General features: G+C 33.9%; 1 protein-coding gene across 11 annotated transcripts in view; it reads right to left on the reverse strand.

The window, feature by feature from the left end:
• l(2)k09022 (HEAT repeat containing 1 homolog l(2)k09022) overlaps positions 1 to 20,628 on the reverse strand; it is a 108,388-nt gene that overhangs the window by 58,408 nt on the left and 29,352 nt on the right. For all 11 annotated transcript variants that reach the window (XM_081741892.1, XM_081741872.1, XM_081741883.1 and 8 more), the window contains 8 exons: positions 20,098 to 20,341; positions 15,398 to 15,649; positions 11,834 to 12,144; positions 7,815 to 8,160; positions 6,585 to 6,960; positions 5,060 to 5,319; positions 3,062 to 3,388; positions 509 to 879 (listed from right to left, as the gene is read on the reverse strand). In XM_081741892.1, the coding sequence (XP_081598018.1) occupies positions 509 to 879; positions 3,062 to 3,388; positions 5,060 to 5,319; positions 6,585 to 6,960; positions 7,815 to 8,160; positions 11,834 to 12,144; positions 15,398 to 15,649; positions 20,098 to 20,341 (2,487 nt within the window). The remainder of the gene's footprint in view (positions 1 to 508; positions 880 to 3,061; positions 3,389 to 5,059; positions 5,320 to 6,584; positions 6,961 to 7,814; positions 8,161 to 11,833; positions 12,145 to 15,397; positions 15,650 to 20,097; positions 20,342 to 20,628) is intronic.

Genomic DNA, 20,628 nt, shown 5'->3' on the forward strand with positions numbered 1-20,628 from the left:
TATATACCGTAAATACGCGCGTAATTTTCGCCCTCGCATAATTTTCGCATCCCAATTTTGAAGGGCATTTTCTGTATATTTTATTTTCCTCGCGTAATTTGCGCACGCGAGGATTTGACAGTGATTTCTAACGTAAGAAACCACACGACGACTTAATCAATTTTTTAATGTTATTTTTCTACAAATTTAGAATTAGTTGTTTGTTGTCAATTCTTGCTACAAAGAAAATGTGTACCGGTATTTTCGTGTTATTTTGACTGGGGAAAAAATTAGATGATGTTCACTGATGTGGCTAATTTTTTTCCCCGCATAATTTACGCATCCTTGTTTCAAAACAACTTTTTTCGTCTAAAAAAGTGCGAAAATTACGCGAGTAAATACGGTATTTCTAAATAAAGAACATAATTAAAAAGCATGTTTCTTATGGAAGATTACATTTTCTTTACAGAAAAATTACGCAGAAGCGTAAGAAATACGTAAAATATAATAGTTGCTTGTATAAACTTACTCAGGATCGAGTTTCAACTCTTCCGATCTCTTGACCAACTCCTCTACAAGGGTATAATAATTATTGGAATTTAGCCGCGCTCCAATGGATAGGGAGCAAACTTTAAGGCAAGCCAAACTAGCTTCTCGCACAGATTGCAACGGGCTCATTAAAGGAACAATTAAGGAAGGAATGATATGGCTGCGTAAATCAAGCGTCCATCCTATACTTTTCTCAGATTTCTTCAACAAAGCCTCGGCTGACTGAAGCGAGAAAAGCTGAAGTTGTGGTGTAATTGATGTGTGCACATATTCTGGAGCTTCAGGAACTTCGTTTCCAAACCAAAAGCAAGATAGGAACTTCAGCTGTTCTTCTGGCGTTGGAAAAAGTACCTGGAAATCAATATTACGTTAATGGGATTCGAATGCATAATAACTAGTAAATAAAGGTCATTTCACATTGTTCATTGCTACGAAAAACTATTGTAAGCATTTCAAGTATAAATATATTATCTAATTCTTACAATATAAAAAAAGAATAATTACAGAGAACTATGTGAAAAATTGATATCGTAGACCATTTCGCATTTTGGGCTAGATTCGTTCTACCAGCATATTATACTGTTTTATTTATTACATAGCAATCCGTTAATGGCGAATCAAGATTACCTGACACTTGACTGAGATTAAGCGAATTTATCAATGTGAACAACGACAGTAGATGTTGTATCCTTCAACCTATTAAAAATAATGAATGAACTTTACAAATATCAAGCCCGTACCCACTGCATTTATTACCGAGAGGAGCGGGGATCAAATTTTCTCACGCTTTTTTCAAGTAATTATACACTAAATCTACTGAATTTAATTAAATATTTAAACTAAAACAGAAGCCTTTCACGTAGTTCTACTTTACATTTATCGTAAATGGTATAGTAAACAACACTGCTCGCATTATTAAAGTGCGGGCATGTGCTCTAATCTGATCTTCAGCTTTGTCTTAACGGTATATGTATATAAGTATTTACGTCCACTTTTAGAATAAAATTTATCACACTCTTGTAAGCTTCAGTGTTTTAAGAACAATATAGGCAATATAGGTTTTGAACTCCTAAATTTTTTTCTCAATTTCTCATATATTTAAAGAAATTTTGGCGAAGACAAAAATGGGTAACACTTAGTATCAACGATAAATTAAACGTGCAAGCAGCAAATTAATTTTCTATATATAAAAATAAAATAGATGATGGTATAATATAAAACTAAGAAAAGTGAACATTACATTCAAACGAAAAATCTAAAAATTAAAGAGCTCTTAGAAAACTTTATCAAAAAAAGCTCGGAAAGTACAAATGGTTGCACGATATACTCACAAGTCTTCTAAATTATTCAAATTTTAATTCGGAGTCTGTCTCACTTTTAACTGCATTTCAGCTATAGCAGCTATCTTTATTTCAAAACGCCAAGAACAAGACTTTCATAAAGTCATCTTAGTTTCAAATTATTCTTGCATATTCATCATCATCATAGGTATTCCGTCATTATTCGCAGGTCACTTGCTGCAACTAGGAAAATTCGATGCTCCTCGGTCTTCCGTTAACCTCCTCGTTTTCACATACGACTTTTCTGTTTTGATATGGTATATTAATTGAATTCCCCTTCGCCCCTCCCTCTCTTTCCTGCCACCATACCCTCTAGCACGTCCCTCATGATATAGTTCCTTCTTATCCAATGTCCCAACCAGTTTCTTTTCATCTTCTTAATAATACCTAAAATTGTTCTTTTCTCCCCTACCATCTCTAACAGCCTCTCATTCTCTCCACCTCACCCCCCTCAATAAGTTTTCTAGTATCTTATTGATTTTCTCTTCAGATTCTGCAACAAGCACCATATCATCTGCAAGCTGTATACACCTAATCATTGTACCTCCTACTGAAATATCATCTTCATTTTGTAGACTTTTTTCACTATCTCATCTAGATAGATATTGAATAATGTACGCGAGAGATAAATCCCTGTCGAACTCCCCTTCCAATAGCACCCTCCTGTCATTTCCTCCCCTATTCTAACATTTACTTGTTTCATATACAAGTTTCTTATGAGTCTTCGATCTTCCCATTCCAACCCAACTTTCTTTACAATTTTCAACACAATTCCCAATTCACGCGGTCAAAAGCCTTTTCTAGATCACTGAATACCACATACACCTTTTTCAATAAATCTTTCGCCAATCACTCTTAATAATCCAATAGCATCTCTTGTGCCCTTACCTCTCCTGAACCCGAACCGTTCCTCCTCAACTTTTTCATTTGTTCTTCCACATAACCTTCTGTTCAGAATTCGAAGCATTTTTTGTATTGTATAATGTATTAATGCATGTAATGTGAAACGTAATCATAAAGAAAGCATAATATTTTAACAAGACCTTAGCAGAAAACAAGAACTTTCAAGAGAGGCGACTGGTATATCTTTCTGTTCCCTATTCCTATTCTACCTATCCTTTTATCATTTTAGCAAACTATTATCCCACAATGTATGATATAATTTTATCAGATCAAAGAATAAGAGTACTCACCTGAAAGAAATACCTAATATACAAAAGGTATCTTTCTCTAACTTTGTTGTCAGACGCTGATGCATATACACCAGAAACAAGTTCTTCAAAGATAACAACTGCAAACCACAAAGACTTCGTCAATTTTTCGTTTGTGCTTCCACTCAGGTCCCACCAATCATTGGAGTGAAGTTCTTGTGGAAACAATGATTTATTACACAAACTTCCTATACAATAAAGATATACTTCTAGTGGATATTTCTTCTTCTTTGATTTAGAGATGTAATTTACTACATTTTCTTTCCGAAAATCAGTTATAAGTTCCACCTTCTTGTTAATGGGAACAACCTTAAAAAAACAAGATCAGATGGTTGTGATAAAACGCTAGAAATACCATTAATAACAAATAAAATATTATCAAGATATCTCAAAAATATTGAAACTTTGGAGGTCAAAATTGAAAATACATTTATTGTGATTTGAAAATAACATTATGAAACAACGTTATACACCATTTTGTTTGACATTTTCTGGCAACACCATAATTCCGTGATACGTGGTTTTCACAAGCATTTTAAAACCAACTTAATACCATTCAGGGAGTATTGCAGAGGCCGAAACAAATGATACTCTGACGGTGCAGAGCCGGGCTATATAGTAGATGCATTAAAACCTCCCAGCCAAGCTCTCTCGATTTCTGACATGTCGTTCAAGTTATATGCGGTCTGGTGTTGTCAGCGTGGTACACGACATTCTTTCTGTTGACTAGTTTCGGCTGTTTCTTTTTAATAATTGCTATGTCCACTAGCGCTAACTGTCTACAGTACAGGTCTGATTTATCGTTCTACTCGGCGGCATTAACTCGTGATGCACGATGCCCTTCCAATTCTATCAAACGCACAGCATAACCTTCTAGGTCGTCAAAGTGTGATTTGAAATAGACTATGGAGCTGCTTCTATGATCCACTTTTATTCACTCGTGAGCGACAATTCAGAAATGGCTCGAGTTCGTTACGTTTCAGTAAAGATTTACAAATAGAAATTCAATCGAACAAATATTTATGAGTTAGATCATGTGGCACCCAAACGTCGAGCTTGCTTTTGTAGTCAGCTTTCTCCAAATAGTTTAACACTGTCTGATGATGGATGTTTAAGTCATTGGCAATGTCATGACTGCTTATATGCCTGTCTTGCTCGACTTGTGCCAGAATATTACCCACTTTTGCTGTGTTTGATAGTCCATTGCGAGAAGCACGTAAGACATCGAAATTTTCAGGACGAAAGCGACTGAATCATTTTGTGACTGTTGCTTTTGATAACTCATCTTGCTCATAAACAACACAAATTTCTTCACGGGCCTAAGCAGCATTCCGCCTTCATAGAAATGAAAAGTTAATTTTGCAATTTTGCGAAAAGTTCACTCATCTTCAGGGCGCAATATCTTACATCTGACTATAAGAATGCCAACACTTTTTGCAAATCTATTAGCTTCAACTGTCAAATGAGTTAGATCTGACCCGCTGCGACTCATATACCCTATTATTTGGGACACTAGCACTATCTTGTGCGCAAAAAGTTCAATACTTTTTAGACTGCCTGATATATATAGAAGGGAAAAATCAAAAATAATATCAATTTAAAAAATAATCTACATATACTGAAGACTTATAGATTTAAAATGGTATGTGGAAGTATCATTGACTGATAGAACGTATGGAATACACGCTCCACTACAATTACAGTATTGACTTATTTGTATTCCTTAATGCACTATAAACTTTCCAATATTTTGATTATATACACGAGTAGCATTTAATGAGGCTTAATACATGTGTACTGAATCTTCACAATGCTCACTTTATATATATATATATATATATATATATATATATATATATATATATATACACACTAAGCCCTGCCGGAAACAGTCACTTAGTGTTTCAATATTGAATTTCGACCATTGTTTCACAATTGAAACAAAACTAACTTGTTACCTTTCTATTTTTAATTTCTTACCTCACAATCCTGACAGCACATTTTTAACATATCTAATCCAAGCCAACTCACTTCCAAAATATTGTCGGAAGAATATTCAGACAGATAAATTCCCATCACAATACTATATAATAATTTCTGGACAGCATTTGACTGAAGTAACAGACTCTTCATTGAATTAAATACAAGAGTATAATCACTTGGCAGTTTTCCTGTCAACTTCTTCACGGCCACTCGACAAAATAGCTCCACATCTTTGCTTTCCTCGAGAGATCCTAAATCTGTGGGGAAAAAAGTTATTTTAAACTGTGTAATAAAATTACCTGTATAAATTATGCATTTAGCTAATTTATAAGCAATAAAGTGAAAGGAGAAAGCAGACAACTTTATACAGACATAAGACTAAACGAAAATTTTGACAGGATATCTCAGTTGTTAAAATACAGTACAAGACAAAGGTAGCTTATTATTACAAAATTATATTTCTAGATTTAGTCCCACATTTATGCCTTGTAGACTATAATTTTTGCTTTTAAAATGAGTGATTATGAGAGAATAGAAGGAATGAGAAAGTGGCAGGAAGAAAAGGGAACACCGAGAATACAGGTTCCATGACACGATCGATGTTCGTCCATCACAAACTCACACGATTACAAAACTTTACCAAAAGAATCGAAAACAGAGGACTTCATAATTCTGTATCTCTGTTGCTATAGTCGAACAGAAAAACGAATAAAAATATATTTTTAAAAAATAAAAATAAAAGAGAACTGAAAATAAAAAACATAATTAAGACAAAAAATTTCCAATTCCTCTCTTTTTATAAAGAAAAAATGCTATTATTTTACATATCATATACAGAGTGACAAAGAAGTCTGTTTACCCTCCTCCTAAAAAAAACATTTACATTATGATATAATTGCAATTTCCGCTAAGTGGCATGTTTTGAGTGATAAGTTTGATCAGATTGTGTGTGGTCCTGGAACAGTCCACTCGTTACTCTTTTGCTGACAATTAAGGCCCAGGTCTGTTGCGTGTGGCGACTTTTGAGTATGAGTAAACTGACTTTTGCGCCACTCTGTATATAAATGTATCCAGTGGCGTATGCAAATTCCATCAAGGGGCGGGTGTTCAAGTACTCAATCTCATATTCTTTCAGGACAAGAATCATTCTTCCATGTCTTGCTCAAGTGAAGGAAGGGTTAAACCACAAACTCTTCCCTTGTGTACGCCACTGAATTTATTTCTTCATTTATTATTCTTTCATCCTCCTATACTCTACCGACCCCACTAATTTTATCTTTCTCCACTATACCCTCCACTCTCAACCTGACATTAGGATCAGCATTCCAATGTGGATGCCAACTGGACGCTTTACGGTTCCTATTTTTTCATTTTTTATATTTATTTACTTATCTATTTCTCTCTTTCTACTTCCTTGCTTCTCTATCTGATAAAGAATTTAGTAAAAGGGCTTTTAGTATTTTTTCAATTGTGTGTTTGTATTTTCAATATTTGCTATAAGATATATTATAAGTTAACTTACCCGATTCCAGTGAATGTGCAAAACTATTAATGTTTCCAAAATGAGATCGAATAACTTTCTTTGTGAACCAAATATCTTTCTCCGCTACAGGAAACAAATAAGGTAAAACAATCAGGAAAATTTTCACAATTTTAGTTTCGTCCTCACTGTCAACTACACGTTCTGAACATATGAGTTCTAACACCTTCTGCTTCACCTTATGCCATTCATCTTTATCACGCTTAAGAATGTCAAAGAATTTATCGATCAAAAGATCTTTCGGGAATAATCCAAATAGCGTTTCTTCTGGAAGATGAAGCACAGCACTCACAACTAAAGGAGATTTATCAACAAGTCTTTCCTGCAACGATTCCATAATCATGTTTTGATCTTCCTCCTGTAAAAACATAACGAATTATAAAGGAGTGATCAAGATGGCATTATTATTACATACGTATATGCTATCATTTTAACACAGTACTACTAGAGGGTACAATAATCAACAGACGATTTTAGATCAGAAAAGAATTATAAACAATATTCACTTATAGACGATATAGGATACATATTACATAAACATGAACTTGTATATCTGGTTTAGATTTGAAATTTAAACAATTTGGATATTTAGCTAGTATCTTTCTTAATAACACATCGACTACTTATATTACATGCTTTAAAAAATACTCCTAGAGTGAAGTACTTCTACAAGATTTACAGGAAAATGAATCACTGGTATTGATGTTAGAAAAAGACGCCACTGCTTTACTGTTTTCCCACCCCATTTCTTTGTAACTATATGTCACTATTTTCTGGAATCAGAAGTTAATTTTCTTCAGGTTTTAAAATGTTATAATTATTATTTAAAGAATATTTTAAGGCTTTCTTGTAGGCGTAAGCGGTGTTGATCCCCCTACAACTCTTTTTTTCTGGGGGGGGGGGGGGGGAAGGACACTGAATACTACATTACGACATGAGAAGTTGGATATCTTCAGCCTTTATTACAACAGAAATTTTGGGGGAATTATGGTGGTACTTGAGTGCGCTTCTGTAACAGAAACTTTTATCCGCTGCATCCTCACTTGTTTTTAGACTACCTATTCCTGATAACTAAATTTCTCTATCTTTACCCATTCTTGAATCTGCAAGGTTGGGGATGGACGCAACAAATAAGTAAGAATTTCATAATGTCGTTATGAAATCAATGTTAAAAATATACACAAAGTTCTATTAAGTAACTGTAAATATTACCTTCAAATCCTGGAGCATCTTAATTGCTGCTACCACCGCCTGAGCTCGTATAGTATCCTCCGCATGCCATAACCTTTCATATATACTACTACTTCCTGCTATGGCATACGGTAAGAAACTTAACACCGTCTTCAACGAATTTAATTTCTTTTTCTCTTTCTTTTGATCAGGGCCAAAATTCTTCAGCATTTCTTGCGAAACCTTATTAAACGCACTTGGATACTGTCTCTCCAAACGCTGAAAAAGTTGTGCAAACCACTGCTGCGAAGGAGTTAATTTAGTATCTTTACCATCGACCAAGAGAACAGAAGAGGCATCGTGAGCATCAAACATCTCAATGGAAATTCTACAACGAGGATAATAATGTACAATTAGTGATTTTTTTTTTTCCTGGCCATCTCCTTCCAAATTAATCAAAAATGAATACGCTATAAATATACATAAAATCAAAATATTTACGATTGTCTTGAAACGCGATGACTAAGAATCTACATTTTATTATTAATTGTTTGTCGTATAGACCATTACTCTTTTAAAATAATTTCATGAATAAACTTCCAAATGCTGAAACAATAAACTCGCCTATGCTAAACTTGGAACCCTCACTTCAATGGAGAAATTAGGAGGAATCCTATTAGGTGTGGAATACAAGAATTTTGACTTCATTCACTCGTAATTTTATGAAGGAATTAATAGTGCTAGAAGAATTTTATTGAATGGACTCCAAGTTTTATAAAAACGCAACTCAATTTTTCCCCTTTTACTACCTTCTGGTAGCTGTTTCCAAGAAATTCGTCTACACTAGTTTTACTCCCAGTTTGGTGGAAGTGTGCGTCAACGACTCTACACCCACCTACCAACAAGACGTTCCAGTCAGTGTAAAAAGTCGTACGTTTATAATGTGTTTGTTTTCATACATTAATTAGTGTTTCAGTAAGTGGAATATTTTTAAGTCATCAACATGAACAAATGATAACAATTATATTTTATCTGTGCAAAGCTAATATTAGTAATTAAAATAATATTTAAATTAAAATGAAACTAACTGCAGCAGAACAGTGTATCTTTCTGCCAGCCTTTGTTTACAGCAAGAAAGACGCTACGCCGTAACAGGCAGTTGCCGCCATGATGTAGTCATCGCAACACCATTATATCTACTGGGAATTTTTTTCTGTTGTTTCATTACATGCCTGCGAAAAACAACTTTCCAAAATGTGAACAATTGATATTGATATTTGTACAACGGTGAATTATATAAAGTGTTTTTTTTTTTTTATGCAATTTCAAAAATTCAACGTTAAGTGATTTAATTACCTTCACGATATAATAACGCCATGAAGTATAAAGCAAAGTGACGTGAACTCCAAGTCAACCAGGTCAAAGGATTCAACCATGCTGGTTTCTCTCTGATAGCAGTATATAACTTCAAGAAAATCCATATTAATCGCAAAACTTCACTATGCTCCGCGCGCGTCATTTCGTCGGTTTCGCGTTTACAATTTTCTAAGGACCACACGTTATTTATCAACAGCAATTAGTTTGTGAAGAAGTGCTGTGTTTATCTAGTGTTGTTAAAATAAAAATTCAATCTATATAATATTTGATTTTTCTATATGATCCAAGAAACACGTAAATAATCTACTGAATTGCGTGTTTCATTAATGTTCTTGTTTTCAAGCGAGTGTACAAATATATTTTAATATGCTGGCTCACACTTCAAGCTAAAATGCTCATTTTGTGTTTGTTTTGCTGGGCGCAGTGCAGTGAATTATTATTATTATTATTATTTTTTTTTTTTTTTTTTTTTGAACCAAACATTACGACCTAATTTTAAATATTTAATGTAAACCTGGAATTCCTGACCTTCTGAGGTTATGAAGGACACTACCAAGAGTCGAATCCGGGACTTACTGTTACATTTATTTTGTTTCTTTTGAGATTGTTAGTTACTGCTAACTCGAGGTTCATAGTAAAGGAATGGCTGTTTTCATTAGATTCTTTGCGCCTCAAATCCTGAAGCAAGTTGACCTTCCGTACATAGTAATGTTTATTTTGTACCCTTTGGCGTTTAACCTGAAACGAATGCAAATCAAAAACACCATAGAAATTTGGTGCCTCAATAAACAGTAAATCAATATGGTTCGAAATCTCGTTTTCTTGAATACGTATGGAGCTCAATCGCACATATTGTTCCGGAATGTCGTACTTGGGAAAGGGGCTAACGGGAATTGAACCCTGCACCTTAGCAAAAGGGCTCTCCAATCATAAAGAACCAAGGTATCAAACACAGGACATGTCATAATTTTTCCTTTCTGATTTATTATTAACTTACGCTTTTTCTTTCTTTCTTTTGTTTTTTTTAAATAACTTTCTTTTAGACTTTTTAAATTTTTATACTAACATTGTAATAGTATATTATTAAACTACTAAAATTTAATAGTCATATTAATATCACTAGCTGCAAAGGTCAGTGAACGCAGGTACAAAAACGATTCTCATCAATAATTACATTAGATAATTGCATCATGTAATGTTAAAAAGCTAAGGTCATTGTAATTTACTCTCTGAAGTTAATTTATTTTACATATATGTAACTAATAAAGAAAAACAAACAACAGATACTGCCGGACAGAAGAATTTCCTCCGCGAACTTTCTCATATTAGGTCTTCCCTTCTCGGAAGAAATGATAAGATGTCAGCTTTTTCCCAACAGTCTGACTCTAAGCAATCAATATATGACAGGCATCTTCAGCGTCCAATTCATTAATCTCAAGGAAGTGATCTCGTTGAGAAATCACAACCTATGTGAAATGCCAAGTGAAGAAGCCAAGGCAAGTCATTGGAAAGTGAGACCAAGATCAAAAGTGATGTTAGCGGAAACCTATAAAAGAACATACGTATTCGATCGAGATCCTTTTCAAATACATCAGTGAACCAGCGAACAACTCTGTAGTAAATGATGTGAAGTGTGAGCTAATTAGCAGAATGCTGTATGCATTAGTACCGAAGCTTCAGCCTGTTATCCGTGTCTTCTGAATTTCATTATGACTATGTTCAGTCTACAGATCATCGTGGCTTTTAAATAAGTTCAACTGTTCTGCTGTGTTGAACTTAAGCTGTGTATAGACTGCAACCAAAATATGCCAAAGTGTGCTTGCAGACAGCATTCCGTAACAAGCCAAAAAGCCGGAATTACAACCATAGACACAAATGGTGGGTAGCATCTTGAAAGTATTTTTAGCATGCATAGTAAAATGATATAACCACGATAAATTCAGTGCGCGATTGATTGCTTCTACTCTTCTTCATAGATCATTGTCAACAAAAATTCTTTGCGAATTAAATTCTATTCTACCTTTTCGCTACATTAGTATGAAATCCGACAATCTTCAAAGATAGCTTTTCACGAACCGTTTGCCAACATAATTTTAGGCCTGAAAAGTTTATTAAAAATTACATTTAATGTTTATCATTTGTCCTTATAAATTAACTCTACCATCATTCAAATTTGACAATAAGTTTATTTCAAATAAATCGTCATTGACTGACAATTTAGATCTTTCGAATGTGTACGTACGTTGTTTGTTTAGACACAACAACCATAAATAAAAAAAAAAAAATACTTAATAATACCCAACGGACGATAATTTTCAAACTTTACTTTTCAGTATGACAATTACGATTTTTGTCAGATTCCTAACACAATATTTTCTTTCGAACTAAATCAGTTATCATGGTGATTTTCTTATTATGACTTGATCCCAAAACTACATCTAAATGACAAATTTGGCGTAACTTAAAACATCGTTCAATTATCTTAAAACTAACTATATTAGTGATGCTGTGCACTGGTCCCTTACCCGCGACAGGCTATGGGGTAAGCAGTCACCGGTTATTTGTATTATTATACAATAACTTAATGATTACGGAAGACATGATCTTATGCATTGTAAATATAATAATAATATTATCATTAAACTAAAAGTTTTTGTATGTTATAGAGAATTCAAAGGACATACCGAATCACACCACACGCATCTTCAAGTTCCAAAACAAGTTCATCTAACAGTAAATCTGTCAGTTGTAAATAAGCATCTTCTTTCGTGTCTCTAGTTTCTTCTAATTGGACATTCTGACAGACCGTTCGCACTAAAGCCTTAAAGAATGGCATTATATCGTAGTCTTTATATACAGCTGACAGTGCTTTAGGCAGCCAGCTACACCCAGAAAGTTTTCGCAAAGCTTTCAGAGGAACAACATTCAGATCTTGTGTGCCATACAAAATTACTAGCACCAGCACCAAATCTGTGTGCAATGGTACTCGCTGTTTCTGGAAAGAGAAGGAAAAATGAAACATATAGAAAAAAAGCATCACATATAGAATTGAAGCAAAAGTTTCAAACCACTTCTTTCTTTTTAACCGATATAAATGAATGAATAAAACATGAGCTCTGTTGGCTTATATATATATTGGTAAAGTAGATCTACCAATCCATCAAATAGTTACGTTGATTATTTAAAGATGGCAGTTAAAGTAGACAGACATTGACACTAGCATAACTAATTAGTGTAACAATCGATGTAACTGCTTGACGAATAGTAGGGCAATGTTAATGGCTCCAAGTTATCTGTGACATTGCTACATAATGAAATTTTGATTCACCATAGCGGCTGAAGGAGGTCCCGGAGGGTAAATCACTATACAGCCCATTTTTGCTTTATTTTGACTTAAAGAATATCGCTGTATTGTCCATGGGCGCTATATTTAGAACACCCAATATATATATAAAGAGAGAGAGAGAGAGATGGGGATAATTGTGATACCTCTTGTTCCAATTGACCAACTTTAATAGAAAGTTTCCTGTGACTATATAGTTAGCATTTGTCTGTAGTGTGGGAGATCGTGTTCGATTTTCAGGAAGATAACATGTCATCCATGTTTCATGTTAAATTAAAGAGATAATTTTCAAAAGGTAACATCTCCATTCACACAAATTTTGTGAAAAACATAATGAATTGATCATCTGGAAACAAAAATCACACGGTCCATTAAACTGTTTGATTGTTTATTGTTACCAGCGCCTACTTTACTGAAACAAAAGTAAGTACTTTTGAAGAAACATACAAGAAGTTTCCCACGTTTATCGAAAAACTGTATGAGTCGACCTGTTCACTTTTCAAAATGAGGTTCTCAATTGTAGTGACATGTATCAATCTATACCTTCGATCCTCATACAAGGGTCACGCCAAAAATTTTACAAGCAATATCGTAAAATAGGAACAATATCAACCAGTGCTTTTAGCCTTATATTTGATTGTTTCTCTCCGCACAAGACAGTGGATGTCGGTAACGGTACTTGATATAGCGTACGTTTATCATAATATTACCTGTGTAAGGACCTTAAAACAAAGATTTACCAATACTGTCGCCTTTCTCTCACTTCTCTTTAGAAAAATACTTGTCCACAACACATAAAATACTGTTTAAAAGTTTGAATTATCAGACGCCAGTTAACGAAATATCGTAGTGATTTTCAACTTGGCAATGCACCCACAGATAATATTTGTTTTGTTGTTTAATACAATTGAGTGTGCTTCAATACATGTAACATTTTATACAATACGTACATTCACCACAACACAGCCACTGAAACAGCTAATACCTATGACATGTATAATATTCTTTTTAAACTTTTCATCAAGAATTAAGATAGTAGGCGTGATGAGATAATGCCCTTTCAATGGGATCACCTACTTAGTTCCTTCTAGTGTCAATCTGATCCTTTTTACCAAGTATTTTCAAAATGAATTTTCTGTTGAGTTTCTCGACTCACTGCGAATTCACGACGTTTAAGATAATTAGACGTAAACAATTAATGAAATATTTACATGATTACCCTTAAAATACCTTTCATTACAATATAGTAAAATATTTGTTAAAGTACACAATAAAAACATTGTTATGATCTATGAATTTCCAATATTGCTCCGTAGAAGGTAGTAACTATTGAAATTAGTAACTAAAGTAAGTATAAGTATTCGAGCACTTGTGAGTACAGGAGAACCCCTATCGTCCGCCCTCAGCTTGTCCGCCATTCCGGTTGATTCGACCGTGCTCGAGCCGAACTTGTCCCGACTCGTCGGTGACTCATGAGGTCCATTGTTGTTTACTATCGTCGCGGTATTGTTGTTTACTTGCTGTTACTACTGTCCGCTTTAGTGCTACGTCATCTCTTGTATCATTTCTTTCGTTGTGCGTGTTTTCTGTACTGTACTGTGCAACTTTTAGTGCTTACTGTTCGTTTGTTTTTACTGTAGAGAACAATACAGTCATTTTTGAGTTCAGAGAATGTTTCTTTTACTGTAAATCCATATTTTTCTGTATTTTCTCTGATAATTCGACCTTTTTTGCGTTCCGACCATACTCCCAGTCTCAAAGGTGACGGAATAGAGGGGTTCTACTGTATTTTTCATTGTTTACAATATATTAAATTTATATTTTGGTAAAATTAGGTTTAAAATAAACCTATCATCGTGGAATAATAGTTCTCGACAAGTGTAAGCAACATGGAAAGAACACAATAAGAAAATATCCAAACTCGACACTAGCCATGCATTTCGATCTACCACGAAATCTTAAAAAGTCACGTCTGATTTTAGTTTATCAAACAGTTTATGAAATTTTTCAAGTTTTGACAAAAAAACAATTTACTCCAATACACACAGCATGATACAGAAAACTTGACAAAATACGAATATGGGTATAAATCATATCATTTAGAAGTTATGGCGTGATTACTATTGTAAAATAAGAATTTTATAAAGCTGTAACTTCAAAACGAATAAATCCTTTAAGTACAAATATTCTATATCTATCTTACAAATTTTATACAGCAGAAAGAAAACAAAATTCAACATATTCTGAAAACTATACAATTGCAACCATCCGAAATAATTCTGATTTTCTGATAATCCTGATTTTTAAGCTACTATTACATTTTACTAGTAGCAAGACAAAGAATATATCATGCATCACATACACTTAAAAAAAAAAAAAAAAAAAAATTAAAAAATTTAAAAATCTGAGAACGCTAACTATATTATTAATAGCAATTAAGTAATCTATAATACAGAACCTTTTGCGACACAGTATTCAAGAGCTTCGCGCACCAACAGAGAATCAACAATTCTCATTAATTAATTAAATTAATTAAAAAATCTTTCACGAATAGTCGAAGCACATTTATTTACTAAGAACTTTCTAGTGAGCCAATCTCTATAGAAGTTTATTTATTTTTCACCTTAATCTTCAAAAGCCCCGCCGATATCATGCTTCTTGTTTCTAAACTGTGTTTTTCACACAGTTTTATTTTCGTTTATTTATTTATCACAATTTTTGTACAATTACATGTATTTTCTTTAATTATGAGACTATTCTTATACTGTTCTGAATATTCTTACTTTCTTATTTAAATTTGCATTGTAAAAGAGATGCAATTAAGTCACTACTCACACCAGTGCTACCGACATCATTAGTGGAACTAGCAATATAAGAAATTAAAAATGAACATTGTAATACTTACATTAACTAATGCCACAATAATTTCGTTAAGAAATTTCTCAGCCAATTGCGCTTTCCTAGCTAATTGAGCTATTATCAAATAGGTACCAGCAACAAAGTCTGGTACTGGGGACTTACAACCTTTCAGAAGCGCTGGTAGCAAGTGAGTAATTTGCATTTCAGAGACCTTTGCACTATGTTCCAATGCTCCAACTATTGTTGTGCAATAAAAGGCTATCATTGTTTGAAGAGACGGTGCTTGCGGACCCAAAACCTGTAGAAAAAGAACACAAATTATGAAAATAATAATAATAAATAAATAAAGTAATCGTACCTGAGTATATACATATATCTAAATTCACGTCAAACTTTCCACATATTGTCCAACTTCACACTACCTATCCACTTAAGAAATTATTTCCGCTGAATCACGTTTCAATACATAATTAGTGCCATTTTGTAGGTGTCATGTGGGTAGAACACATTGTTTTCATGGAAAATATATAGAAATATTCAGTGATCTAGTTGGAATTTTTTGAGAAAGAGACCTTTGGGAAGACCACGCAGAAACGATACGGAAGCTAGTCTTAGTGAGGTAAGTAATCAATACCACGACTGAACTGTATTGGCACAATAGCGTTCTTGTGTTCATGTGTTAAAAGATTGGATTTCCCGATCCACATAGTTTGCTGAAAATGATCCATCAAAGTTAGATATGAGATGCAATTCTATTCAGCAGCAACGAGACTAAAGATTGGTAAACATTAGCATGTGCTGTGATCACTCAATCTTCCTAGCAGCAAAATGAGAGACTAAATTGATACAGTCATCCAAGCACGACGACGATGGTAATGATGATGATATAAAATAATATTAACATTCATAATAATAATAATAATATAGCTAGGAATAACAGGAGTAGTTATTATAAGAGTGTATCAATGTTGTAACGGCCCATTTTAGTTTCGTTATATTTTTGTTTGTTGTTCAATTATAATCTTATGAAGTCCTCTGCGTTATGTTAAATATTTCATAAATTTATGTGCTCTGTTATGTATTTTACTTTTCACTTCCTGATTTGTCATGTTAAATATTGAATGTGTCTATCCGCCTTAATGATTTTCGTTGTGTTCATTATTTATTTATTTATTTATTATATAACCACTGTTGTATATACAGTCTGTGAGAAATATTCTTTTTTCTAAAAGCAAATAGTAATATACTGTAGATTTTGCTGAAGTTATTCTTTGAGGAAAGACAGAAAAGAATCACAAAATCTAAATAATTTCGTATAATATCCAAAAATACATAGTGATTTTATAAGCACTTGTTTACGTAGGAAGCTACATAATACAATGGAGTTTTAAAAGGTAAAACTCGCCCTTTATATTTAACTCGTTGCAACTTAATGCTTCCTTAAATCTAAATTTGTACATATATTGATACCATTTTATTTCCAATAATTAGGTAAATATCAAGTAGTCTAAAAAATAGTGCGTCTTTTGCGCACGAGGAGGCGTTAGCGTCCCAAACCTCAGAGCATATATAAGTCGTAGCAGATCAGTAACCTCATTCGACAGGTGATAGTTGAAACTAGTAGATATGCACAACGTGTTGGAATTCTTATAATTAAATGTACTGCACCGTTAAACTGAGTGAACTTTCTGCGAAACTACGTTACATTTTACAACTTTATTTTGACAAAGGTGCAAACGCTGCGCAGGTCCGTTAAGAAATCTGTGCTGTTTATAAGCAAGATACGTTATCAAAAACAACAACCAAAATATGGTTTACTCGCTTTAGTTCTGGACACTTCTATGTCATAGAAGCTCCTCGGAGTGGATAATATGTTGGCAAAAGTCGAGCAAGACAGGCATGTAAGCAGTCATGACATCGCCAAAGCCCCAATCACAAAAGAAGTGTAAAAATAATTTGGAGAAAGCTGGCTGCAAAAAGAAGCTCGACGTTTGGAAGTCATACGATCTGACTCAAACATATTTACTCGATCAAATTTCTATATGCGAATCTTTTCTGACATGTAACAAATTCGACCCACTTTCTGAAGTAATTGCTCAGGAATGATGCACCTACGACAACAATGTGCGAAAAAGATCGTGGACGAAGCAAGGAGCTCCACAGTCTGTAGTAAAGCTCACACTGATGCCCAGAAAAGCTACGCTGTGCATTAGGTGGAATTGAAAGGACATCGTGCATCACGAACAGCTGCCGTCGGACCAGAAGGATACACTAAGACATGTACTTCGACAATGAGTGCGAGTGCACCTAGCAAGTCAAAAGAAACAGCCAGAACTGATCAACAGAAACGATGTCGCATACCACGCTGATAAGGTCATAAGACCACATACATTTTTAACGACCCGTTAGAAATTAAGAGAACTTGAATGGTAGGTTGTAACGCACCTGCCATACAGCATGGACCTGGTACCGTCATATCGTCAGACTGTCATTTATTTGTTTCGCAGAAATCCTTAAATGTCACTGTTTAGTTAGTTTCAAAAGAGATCTGTAAAATCCACTTTATATATATATATAAGAAACCACAGAAGTTTCATAGCTATGGGATTGTTGTTGCCAGAAAAATAACAGAAGGTTATCGCACAAAATGGTACATACCTGATTTCAAAATGTAATTTTCAAATCATAATGAACGTATTCTCAACTTTGACCTCCAAAAGCTCAATACTTTTTAGACAACATCATATTTAGAAAAAATATATGAAAGAAGTTTATTTAAAATATTAGAGAAACTAATAACTAGATCAAATGTGTGTTTCATGATTTGGTGGTATAAAATAATAATAATAATAATAATAATAATAATAATAATAATAATAATAATAATAATAATAATAATAATAATAATAATAATAATACCAACTGTTCTGGTAATATAATATAATCCTAGTAGGTCTGCAATTGATTATCTATGATTCATTCTCCGTCACTTATGCAATGTTTCAACGTTTTATGAAGATAGATGAAGAATAAAATGAGTAATGATGTTAAAAATATTAATTAATGTGAGAAAATTATTATGGAGATTGATAATATAAATGCTACGATGATTTTATGATGTTTTCATTTTAAGCAACAATTACTGATATAATTTTGTTAATGCGAGAAGTGATCGAAATGTCGATGTGAAGCAGTAGTGCTACAGTTCCTATTATCGTGAAATGAAATGAAATCTTTGAGTTTTACGTCCCACGGTTATGCCGGTTAGGCTAAAGGAGACGGTGATGATGAGTAATGAATGAAATGGTGGAATGAAGAAAGTGGGAGGAAACGGGAGAACCCCGAGAAAACCCACGCACACGGTGTTTGTCCACCACAAAGTTCACTTGGCGGGGGCTGGGATCGAACCCGGGACCCCAAGCACCAGAGGTGAACGCTCTACCACTGAGCCACCGCGGCCCCCGCAGTTCCTATTATCGTCTAACTACCTATCAATACCTAGTCTATTAGCTCAATATTTGCTATTTTGTGTGTAACATGTCTATTTAACTGATGTACATTCGTATAAGCCACTTGCCTACACGAAATTCTAGCTCCCTAAATACATAAGAGAACATTCATTTCCTAAAATTGAGAGTTTTAGATCTACGATGACGATTACGGATGACTTCTATGCTGGGGGAGCACGGGAGTCAGTTCACATGCCTCTTCTTCGCCGAAATCCATTTTTTTCTCTGAACTGAATGTTTGATGAATAATATCTGTACACCAGAAATGGGTTAACAATAAAGTGCATTAATTTCTATCGTCTTATTTGTGTGTTTTTTTTTCTTTGCCATTATTCCAACCTTGCCATTATGTCATCATTAACCTACGCTGTGATTACACAGGTATTTTCTAAATATTTATTTATTCTGTGTCACGAATTCTAAATATTTATTACAACATTATGACACTATATGATCCTCGCGTAGAGATTGACACAACACTTGTCTTTCGTGCAATCGCTTAATAAAGACAAAGGAAATTTATATTACTGCTGAGATCTTATAGTCAAAGATGTTAAAAGCTCATTTATTCACCTAAGATGCTAGAAATTCAATAAATTATTTTATTAAGTTGTCCTTCTCTGCAATAGTTACATCCTTAAATTAAAATTATATTAAATCTTTCGCTTAACGTCCCACAATTATGCCCTGTATGCTGACAATAATTGTAAATAAATAAACATGGGAAAGTTGGTGAAACAACAATGTGGAAGGAACTCTGAAGAGAAAACCAATGGGTAGGACGTTCACCACAAACTGATGTGACCTGCAATCGAACAAGACACTCCTTTCACCGTGATAAAAACTGAGCAACAACGTCCTAATAGAAATTAATGTACGTTAATGGATACCAGCCTTCATGAAATCGAATCATAGCTTAAGTACACCAAACTTTAAACCAACATAATACACATAACTGCAAATTATAGAACATGCATACCCTTAACTTAAGTGTGTACGAAGAAAAACATAAAAGTTGATTTCAATGTAACCTTTGCCTACACGAGGTAAAACAAAACGAAACGTGTGGTGAAAATATGTCGAAAGTGGCAAGTGTGTAACAATAGTAAGGATACTAAATACCGAAAGAAAGTAACTGTATGTAAATGTACATACGTATCTAAACTGATGATATCAAACAACGGAAGCAGCGCAGAGAGACAGAGCATGTATTGAGTAATACAATGAATCTACCAACCTGTATTGAACTTAGAGCCATTTCACATACAAATTTCATAAAACCAACATTTGTTGCACAATGATTCAGCAAGGCTGTTTTTGACAGTGGAATTCCCGGTTTCTGCAACGGATGTAACCAATTCCACTTATCAGAGCTTTCCTTAATATCCAGAAGTTGGAGAGCACGAACAAATATTCGTGTTTCATGGTACGGGAGAATCAGCATCAAAATTTCATCTTTGTTGAACTCGTGAATATGAAACCTGAAATAGGAAGTTATTAACAGTTAGGTGGCACATCAATATATATCATGACATAAAATAACCAATAATAACTTAAAATTTGAAGAGTTGAACCAAAACAGCTGAACTCATTAATAAAAGTTATACAAAGACAGATTCTGGCAACGGAAGGTTTGTATCGTTTCACTTTTATGAACCACTATCACGGTCCGAATATTTGAACCCTAAAATGTTCACAGTGTTTCTGTGTTCAATAAGTCTAAACGTTTATTAACTAACAAGCACGAAATCTGTGGTATACTGTAGAA

This window comes from Thermobia domestica, chromosome 2 (genome assembly GCF_964235325.1).
Source record: "Thermobia domestica chromosome 2, izTheDome1.hap1.1, whole genome shotgun sequence".
NCBI classification, from domain to species: domain Eukaryota; kingdom Metazoa; phylum Arthropoda; class Insecta; order Zygentoma; family Lepismatidae; genus Thermobia; species Thermobia domestica.